The sequence below is a fragment of the Arachis duranensis genome, chromosome 9, assembly GCF_000817695.3.
Source record: "Arachis duranensis cultivar V14167 chromosome 9, aradu.V14167.gnm2.J7QH, whole genome shotgun sequence".
In the NCBI taxonomy this organism is placed as follows: domain Eukaryota; kingdom Viridiplantae; phylum Streptophyta; class Magnoliopsida; order Fabales; family Fabaceae; genus Arachis; species Arachis duranensis.
In genome coordinates this window covers 5613116-5623143 of record NC_029780.3, presented here as the reverse complement: position 1 = coordinate 5623143, position 10028 = coordinate 5613116, and the positions used below count along the sequence as shown (strand labels likewise).

Sequence of the window (10028 nt, the reverse complement as noted above, 5' to 3'; positions counted from 1 at the left end):
TGATGAAGATACATTCGCGTGTCGAGGTCATATTCTCAACACTTTATCTGACCGACTCTATGATCTCTATATATCAATTCAATCACCATTGGAGATTTAGAAATTTTTGGAAGAAATGTACAATACCGAATGATAAGGAACAGATAAGTTTATTATGATGAAATATTTTGAATTTATTATGAATGATACCATGCCTGTCATGGATCAAATTCATGAATTACAAATTCTTATAAGTAGACTTCGTGATCTACAAGTGGTGATCCCTGAATCATTACAAGTTGGAGCAATTATTTCAAAATTGTCTTCATCTTGGAATGGTTATAGGAAAAATCTTTTACATCTTGGTGAGAACTTCACAATTGAGAAATTACTAAGGCATATACGTATAAAAGAGGAAACTCGAAAACGTGATGCTGTGTGTCTTTCTCAAAGTTCTAAAGTGAATCATATTGGTGAAAACAACACCAATAAGAAGAAAAGAAAGTTCTCTAAAGATTCAATGCAAGATAAGAAAAGACAAAGAGAGTGTTATCATTGTCACAAGAAAGGACACTATATCAAAGAATGTAGACTTCTGAAAAAGGAAGCACCAAAGACCAATCTAGTGGAAGAGAAGGATCTAATTGCTATGGTTACAGAAAAAGTACAAAACATGCATATTGGCATGGTTACAGAAGTTAACATAGCAACACAAGGAAAATCACTTGAATGGTGGTTAGATTTTGGGGCTACTGTTCACGTTTGCAATGATCGCAACCAATTCAAAACATACGAAGAAGTGAACAATAGAGAGGTCTTAATGGGTAATGACAACTCAGCCAAAGTTTGTGGTCAAGGAACTGTGGAATTGAATTTTACATCTAGAAAGAAATTAAGTTTAATAAATGTACTTTATGTTCCAGATTTGAGAAAAAATTTAGTTTCTATTAGTCTCTTGTGTAAGAAATGATTCAAAGTTGTAATAGAATCCGATAAAGTGATATTGCTTAAGAATGATGTATTCATAGGAAAAGGATATTGTACTGAAGGCATGTTTAAGCTTAGTATTAATAAAGTGAATGTTTTCTTGTATGTTGTTGATTCTTGTGATTTATGGCATAGTAGATTAGCACACTTAAATTACAAATCAATTGAATATATGCAAAAGAATAACTATATTGATCTTAGTAACAAGGATTTTAATAAGAAATGTGATATTTGCATACAATCCAAAATTACTAAGAAACCTTTTCTTAAACTTGAAAGAAATACACATTTATTAGAATTGATTCATAATGATATTTGTGAACTAAATGGCAATATCACTAGAGGAGGAAAATATATTTTATAACCTTTATTGATGATTGTTCTAGATTCACTTATGTATATTTGCTTAGAAATAAAGATGAAGCTTTTGAAATGTTTAAGAAATATAAAATGGAAGTAGAAAATATGCATGATAAGAAAATAAAAGTTCTTCGTAGTGATCGAGGTGGAGAATACTTTTCTAATGAATTTGATCACTTTTGTGAATTACATGGTATTGTGCATGAATCTTCCGCTCCATATACTCAGCAACAAAATGGTTTGGCGGAAAGAAAAAACTGTACCTTAGAGGATATGGTTAATTTAATGTTACTAAATGCAAAATTGCCTTATAATTTATAGGATACCATCAAGACATAGAAATGTTTCTCCTAATGAAATTTGGAAAGGAAGGAAACCTAATTTAAATTATCTTAAAGTGTGGGGGGTGTTTAGCCTTTTATCGAGTTCCTGATCAAAAGAGAACCAAATTGGGGCCAAGAGCCATAAAAGGCACTTTTATAGGATATGCTCAAAATTCTAAAGCATATAGAATATTAGACTTAGTGTCTAATGTAGTTGTTGAATCAAGAGAAGTATAATTTATTGAAAATAGATTCATCAATGATTCAACTTCTAATTCAGAATATCCTCAAAATGATACTAATATTTCACAAGAAATAAATAATCAAAACAATAAACGTCTAAGCAGCAAAGATTTGATTGAACTAAGGAAGAGCTTGAGAGTAAGAAAAGAAAAGGACTTGGGTCCAGATTTTATTTCTTCTCAGGCTATCACCTTTTTGGTAGAAAGAACTAGAAATTCTGTAACAAATAAGATTCCTATTGTGATGAACATAAAGGGTGATCCTCAAACGTTCAAAGAGGCTATGGCTTCAAGGGATTCTGCTTTTTGGAAAGAAGCAATAAATGATGAAATTGACTCAATATTATCTAACAATACTTGGGTCTTAGTTGATTTGCCTCCAGGGTCAAAGCCTTTAGGATGTAAGTGGGTATTTAGAAGAAAGTATAACACTGATGGTTCATTACAAACCTTTAAAGCAAGGTTAGTGGCCAAGGAGTTTAGACAACAAAGGTCTAGACTATTTCGATACCTACGCACCTGTAGCAAGAATGACTTTTATTAGGACTCTTATAGCATTAGCATCCATTCACAAGCTTCATATACATCAAATGGATGTTAAAACAGCTTTTTTAAATGGAGATCTTAATGAAGAAATTTATATGGAGCATCTGGAAGGCTATGTGCTACCCGAAAATAAAAAAAAAGTTTGCAAATTAATTAAGTCTTTGTATGGGCTAAAACAAGCGCCTAAACAATGGCATGAGAAGTTTGATTCAGTGATGTTATCAAATGGCTTCTCACATAATAGTGCGGACAAATGTAGTTACTCAAAATTTACAAAAATTATGGAGTAATCATGTGTTTATATGTTGATGATATGTTAATCATCGGAACAAATTTAGAAGGAATTCATATAACAAAGGAGTATCTAACTTCTAAATTCAAGATGAAGGATTTGAATGAAGTTGATACAATATTAGGCATAAATGTGCATAAGAATGAAGTTGGCTTTACTTTAAGTCAATCTCATTATATCAAAAAGGTATTGAAAAAGTTTGATCATCTCACAATTAAAGAATCCAATACGCCGTATGACCCTAATCTTAAATTAGAAGGAAACATGGAAAGACCTATAGCACAATTAGAATATGCTAGTGCTATAGGAAGTTTAATGTATGCAATGCATTATACTAGACCTGATATAGCATTTGCTGTGTGTAAATTATCAAGGTTTACAGGAAAGCCTAGCAATCAACATTGGAAAGCTATAACAAGAGTTCTTGGTTATCTCAAGAAAATCATAAACCTGGGATTACATTATAGTGATTATCCCGCAGTTTTAGAAGGTTATTCGGACGCAAGTTGGATTACAAATCTTAGTGACAACAAATCCACTTCAAGATGGATTTTCACCATAGGTGATGGAGCAATAAGTTGGGCCTCAAAGAAACAAACATGTATTACACATTCTACTATGGAGGCTGAGTTTGTAGCTTTATCAGCCGCAGGTAAAGAAGCAGAATAGTTAAGAAATTTGTTATATGATATAAAGCTGTGGCCACAGCAGACGACAACTATTTCAATCTTCTGTGATAGTGAATCAACCGTGTCTCGAGCATATAATAAGGTTTATAATGGAAAGTCTAGACATATAAGTTTGAGACATGAGTTTGTGAGGCAACTAATAGATGATGGTGTAATTACCATCACTTATATAAGATTTCAAGGAAATTTAGTAGACCCTTTGACTAAAGGTTTATCAAGGGATAAAATCAAAGAGACTATTGCTAAAATGGGATTAAAACATATTATTACTAAATGATGGAAACCCAACCTTATTCTAGTAGACCACTAGTTTCAAGGTTTAATGGGTAATAACAAGTTATTTAGCAATTGGAGCACTAAGGTGTAGGATTTAGTGCTATTTACAATAAATTAGGAGGGTGAGTTTAAACTCTTAATGGAATGATAATATTATCTATCAAAAGATTACACCTATATGAATATAAGAGTGGTGCCGTTCTAATCGAGAATTTTAGAAGTTTTATTCTCGTAAATATTCATGAAACCAGGATGAGCACAAGGCCATATAAGTGCTTAAAATTTTAAACTCTTAAATTTGGAGGGTATAAGTAATATGTGTGATTTTTGGTACTAGCATATGGAGTATATGTTTAATCGATTAGACACCTATTACTTCGTTAGAACTTTAAAATTTACACTAAAAGAATGTTTAATCTTAGTGACACTTTCTTTATGCATATACTTGTATGACATTTAAATTTTGTAAATAGTGGGAGATTGAAGGGTATTTACAAATTTGATTAATTAATATTATTAATATTATTGATATTATTATTAATATTAATAAACGGTTACTAACCGTTTAGTACCATTTGGTTGAAGGGACACAACATTTTAAGGATTGTGTATGTTTAAAACATTGTGTCTATTGACCAAAGGGGCACAACTCTTTAAGAATTGTGTATGTTCAAAACATTGTATCTATTAGCAATGGAAAAGACACAACCATTGGTATACGTAACTAATCACAATTGCTATGTGCAATATGTATAAATAAGTCCTTGTCCACTATTTCATAAAGACAAGTACTAAGTGTACATTTTACTCAACTATTAAGAGTTTTTCTTTGTTTAAGAGAGTTGAGAATTTCTTACTATTGCTAATTAAGAAATTCTTAGGTTTCATTGTATCCTGGGAAAGTATCATCATCAACCCTATAGCAACTAAGTGTGGGGACAAATATCTCTCTAAAAAAAGCGATCTAATCGTGCCTTGAAACCACTATACAAATATAAGATTTTGTCATCTTCTCGTACTAATATACCCAACACATGATCCCAGAATATCTGTAACACTTTGCTTTCACTATTATCATGAGCACCCCTAATACATCTATTGAGTTTGATTGTTATCATCAAGCTCTTCCTAGCCATCTCAACTAACACATTTGATGCAGCATTAGTATTTCCTGCTTTCCAGTAAGCATACTAGTGTAAATAACTCTGTTAGCTGATATACCCTTTCCTTCCATCTCATTCAACAACTTCTCTGCACGCTCTACATCACGTGACCTTGAACAAGCATGAATTAAGCAATTGTAGATATGAACATTACTCGAAACCCCTACTTGAACCATTCCCTTGTGAACCTTCACAACCCCATATTTAACCAAAGAATTCAACAGCACAGTGCAAGCATGCAAGTGTGGCTTAAGCCCATAAACCCTCGTGTACTCAAAAACGTGAACAGCTGCAGGAATGGTTTCGACCTTGCATAAAACATCACATATGTGTCAACATTAGAAGAACTAACCCGAGTATACTAAGCACCCAAGGCATAGCCATCGTACGAGAACTTAACATGTCCCAGAATAACACTATTAAGAACAAAGGGAGATAAAATCTTAAGAATGATATGTCCCTCGAAACCTGTAACAATAATGGATATGTGCTATTTTATAAGATAAATTTTTAATAATTATACTACAATAATCATCTAAAAATGACAAATATTTACAAGAAATAAAGTTAACAAATTACCAATGAATAATAGCTTAAATGGCATAGTTTTTTCATACTCAATTAAAAGGTTATGAAGACTATGATTTAATTTTTTAATTTAATTTAAAATAAGTCATTTTAAAAATTTTTTATTTGATTATTTTAAATGTTGCAAAAAGAAAATATATAACATCAAATTTACCATATATGCTTTTTGCAAAAAAAAATCTATTCCTTCTCGCAGTGTTTATTTTTTGGAGTACATGGGAGTACATCGATGATGTTGTTTACTGAAATAAAAATAATAAAAGATGCAACAAAAATTTTATGTTAATTATATACTAACAATACCTACTCAAAATGCCATAATAATTAGAAAAAAACTTATTATTATTGTCTTCCTAACAGTAGTCATACAGAGACAAATAATTTTTAAATTATTGTATTTTAGACTACATACAATTGAAATAATTTCATTATCCAATTTTTCAAAGACATGGTTCACCAGCTCTACATAAGAGATAGTATCAGTGACACTGCAATAATGAAGAAGTATGATCATGGACACAAGAGAAAGAAATGCCATAGAGCAAAGAACAACAAATATTAGAATTTAGAACTAACCTAGTATACTAAACACCCAAGGCATAGCCATCATGCCAAAACCAACCATGTCCCAAAACAATTGCACACGAAGAGTGAAGAGAGATGAAATCTTAGGTATGAGGTGTTCAATGGAACTGTAAAAACGATGGATATGTGCTATTTGATAAGATAAATTTTCAATAATTATGCTACAAAAATTATCTAAGAATGACAAATATTTACCAGGAATAAAGTTGACAAATTTGTTTAATATAACAAATTTGTATATTACAAAATACCACAATTTATGATCTAGGATCATTAGCATTCAGGATTTTGATTTTTTTTGGATTATAATTTATTTTTTTATTTAATTTAAAATAAATTATTTTTAAATTTTTTATTTGATTATTTTAAAGGTTAAAAAATATATACATATTACATCAAATCTATTGTATATGTTTTGTTACGGCCTGGCCCAAAAAACGCACGGGCCGGTCCGACCCGATCTCTACCCGATCCGGTCACGTGCCCCCCAATCGACCCGGACACGCGCCCTGTACGGCTCACACGCGGCTGCAGGACAACGTCCTCGGAAATATGGGCCTGTCCTCGTCTTGGGGCCCACTACTGACATGTATATAAGGGGAAGATTAGCTCTTCCCCCGAGGTACGTCACCTTCCACATCACTTCCCCTGCTTGTGCGATTTCTGACTTAGGCGTCGGAGTGTCTTTGCAGGTGGCACCCCCCCCTCTCGTCCATTCACCAGCTCAAGTGCTCGCCAGCTCGGCTAGTCCGCTACAAGTGCGACCCAAGTTAAGGCGTCCTCACCTATCCATCCTTTCACTTGTATACCCGACCTGTCCGGAATCCGACCACCGAACATTGGCGCCGTCTGTGGGGACTCCTTTGCCTGAATGGAAGTCGCGCCAGGTCCCGGCGACCGAGCTCGAGCAGCCGGAGCGGAAGGGGCAGCCTCCGTCGCCTCGCAAAGGGGAGGCCGGAGATCCCCTCAACGACACACGACAACCCGACCATTCGGAGGAACGGGCGGCGATAGCGCCATAATAATGCAGGAGCTACGCCACAGAGTCCAGAACCTAGAACGACAGCTAGCCGACCGGGAGAGGGATGGATGGTCTACCGATCCGAGCTACACCCCATCCCCCGGGGGCGAGGAAGAAGAGAGCTCTCACCAAAGCCGCTCACGGCGTATATCTGCATCCCGGATGGAAGCAGAGGGCACACAAGAGGAATCACCCATTCCGAGAAGACGAAACGACACAGTCATCTACTCTCGTGGCAGACGAACTCGCCGAACGGCGAGAGGTCGTGAGGACGGAGAAGGGAGATCCGAGAGAACACGACAACCTGTGATAATGGGTGTCACGCCGTTCCACCGGTCTATCCTTGAGGTCCGGTTGCCGAAACACTTCGACAAACCAACGGACATGAGGTATGACGGAACCCAAGATCCTCTTGAACATCTCACGGCCTTTGAGGCCAGGATGAACCTAGAGGGAGTAGGCGACGAGGTAAGGTGCCGCGCCTTCCCGGTAACCTTAGCAGGACCAGCGATCAGATGGTTTAATGGCCTCCCTCAAGGCTCTATCTATACCTTCTCAGATATTAGCCGCGCGTTTCTGGCTCAATTTACAACGCGAATAGCAAAGGCCAAACATCCTATCAACCTCCTCGGGGTAACCCAGAGACAGGGAGAGCCGAGCAGGAGGTACTTAGATCGGTTCAACGACGAATGCTTGGAAATCGACGGCCTGACCGACTCGGTGGCCAGTCTCTGCCTGACGAACGGCCTCCTCAACGAGAACTTCCGGAAACACCTTACCACGAAGCCGGTTTGGACGATGCATGAAATCCAAACGGTGGCCAAAGAGTACATAAACGACGAGGAAGTCAGCCGGGTCGTGGCAGCCAATAAGCGGCAGTCTGGTTACGGCCAGATCCGGCAGTCCGGTGGCGACGGGGAGAGAGCAAAAGAAAAGGTTAGGGAGGAGGCATCGAACAAAGCTCCTAGGCCGTTCCCTCGAGTCGGAAAGTTCACTAACTACACTCCACTCACCCTCCCCATTGTGGAAGTCTATCAACAAATAGCTGAGAAGGGAATTCTTCCGAAGCCCCGACCACTCAAGGACCGCACAGGTGGAAACAAGAACCTTTATTGTGAATACCATAAGGGATATGGCCATCAAACACAGGACTGTTTCGACCTAAAGGATGCATTGGAACAGGCGATAAGGGAAGGGAAGCTAGCAGCGTTCTCCCATCTCATCAGGGAGCCGAGAAGGCGCTATCGCGATCAGGATGAGGAAGGCAAGACACGCTCGATCAAACGGCGACAGGAGCCCGAAGACAGAGACCGATCAAACGGTGACAGGAGCCCGAAGACAGAGACCACGGCCTAACGGTGATAAACGTGGTAACGGCAAAAAACGCTGCACCAAAGTCCCGATCGGCACACAAGAAAGACGCCAGGGTTCTGGCGATCTCATCCACACCTGTGCAGAATACCAAAAAACCTCCGTCCATCTCTTTCGGCCCAGAAGATCAATGGTTCAGCGACGCCCCGGAAAACCCTCCCATGGTCATAACGGCCAGAGTGGGAACCGGCCTCGTCAAGCGGATCCTTGTCGACACCGGGGCTGATTCAAACATCATGTTCCACAACGTGTTCGACGCACTGGGGCTGAAGGATGCCGACCTGACGACCCACCAGCACGGGGTTATCGGGTTAGGCGACCACTTCATCAAACCAGACGGGGTCATTTCCCTGCCGATCTCGGTAGGCCAGAAGCAAGGCCGAAGATCGGCGATGGCCGAATTCGTGATCCTCCGAGACTCCACAGCCTACAACATCATCTTGGGAAGAAAAACAATCAATGATTTTGAAGCCATAATCAACACCAAGCTGCTAGTTATGAAGTTTGTCGCCGATGATGGATCCATAGGGACCATAAGAGGAGACCTCGAGACGGCGGTCGCTTGTGACAACGCCAGCCTTTCCCTCAGGAAGAAGTCCAAGGAAGCATCTGGCGTATTCCTGGCCGACCTTGATGCCAGAGTAGAGGACAACCCGAGGCCGGAACCAGAAGGGGACCTGGAGAAATTTAGCATCGGCGACGAAGGGGAAAAGTTCACATTCGTTAACAAGAACCTCCCGCATGAGTTGAAGGAGCCTTTGATTGAAATGATAAGGGCCAACAAGGACCTCTTCGCATGGACGCCAGCCGACATGCCGGGCATTGATCCACAAATCATTTCACATCACTTAGCCGTCAAGCCAGACGCACGCCCAGTGGCTCAGCGAAGGAGAAAGATGTCGGCAGAAAGAGCGGAGGAGGTAGCCAAGCAAACGGCCGGCCTCCTAGAGGCAGGTTTCATACGGGAAGTAGACTACTCGACGTGGCTCTCAAATGTGGTGTTAGTGAAAAAACACAATGGCAGGTGGAGAATGTGCGTGGACTACTCTGACCTTAACAAAGCATGCCCCAAAGATTGCTTCCCACTCCCCAACATAGATGCACTCGTCGACGCTGCGGCGGGGTACCGGTATCTGAGTTTCATGGATGCCTACTCTGGTTACAATCAGATACCGATGCACCGACCAGACGAGGACAAAACGGCGTTCATAACGCCAGGAGGAACGTTCTGCTATAAGGTAATGCCATTTGGCTTAAAAAATGCAGGGGCAACGTATCAAAGGCTGATGAACAGGATATTCCACAACCTCATAGGAAAAACGGTCGAAGTTTACGTGGACGACATCCTGGCAAAGACAACACGACCTGATGACCTCCTAAACGACCTGGCAAGCGTATTCGCGTCCCTCCGTCAACATGGTATGAGGCTGAACCCCCTCAAGTGCGCCTTCGCCATGGAAGCCGGCAAGTTCCTGGGATTCATGATAACTCAAAGAGGGGTAGAGGCTAACCCGGAGAAGTGCCAGGCAATACTTCAGATGAAGAGCCCGGGATGTATCAAGGACGTCCAGAGGTTGGCAGGAAGGTTGACATCACTCTCTCGGTT

The 10028-nt window shown here is 39.5% G+C and overlaps 1 protein-coding gene across 1 annotated transcript in view; it reads left to right on the top strand.

Annotated features, from left to right (window-relative positions):
- Positions 1 to 8583: 8583 nt before the first annotated feature.
- The window catches only part of LOC107464228 (uncharacterized), a 3170-nt gene continuing 1725 nt past the window's right edge, over positions 8584 to 10028 (top strand). The window contains exon 1 of the mRNA XM_016083159.1: positions 8584 to 9948. Coding sequence (XP_015938645.1) covers positions 8584 to 9948 — 1365 coding nt within the window. The remainder of the gene's footprint in view (positions 9949 to 10028) is intronic.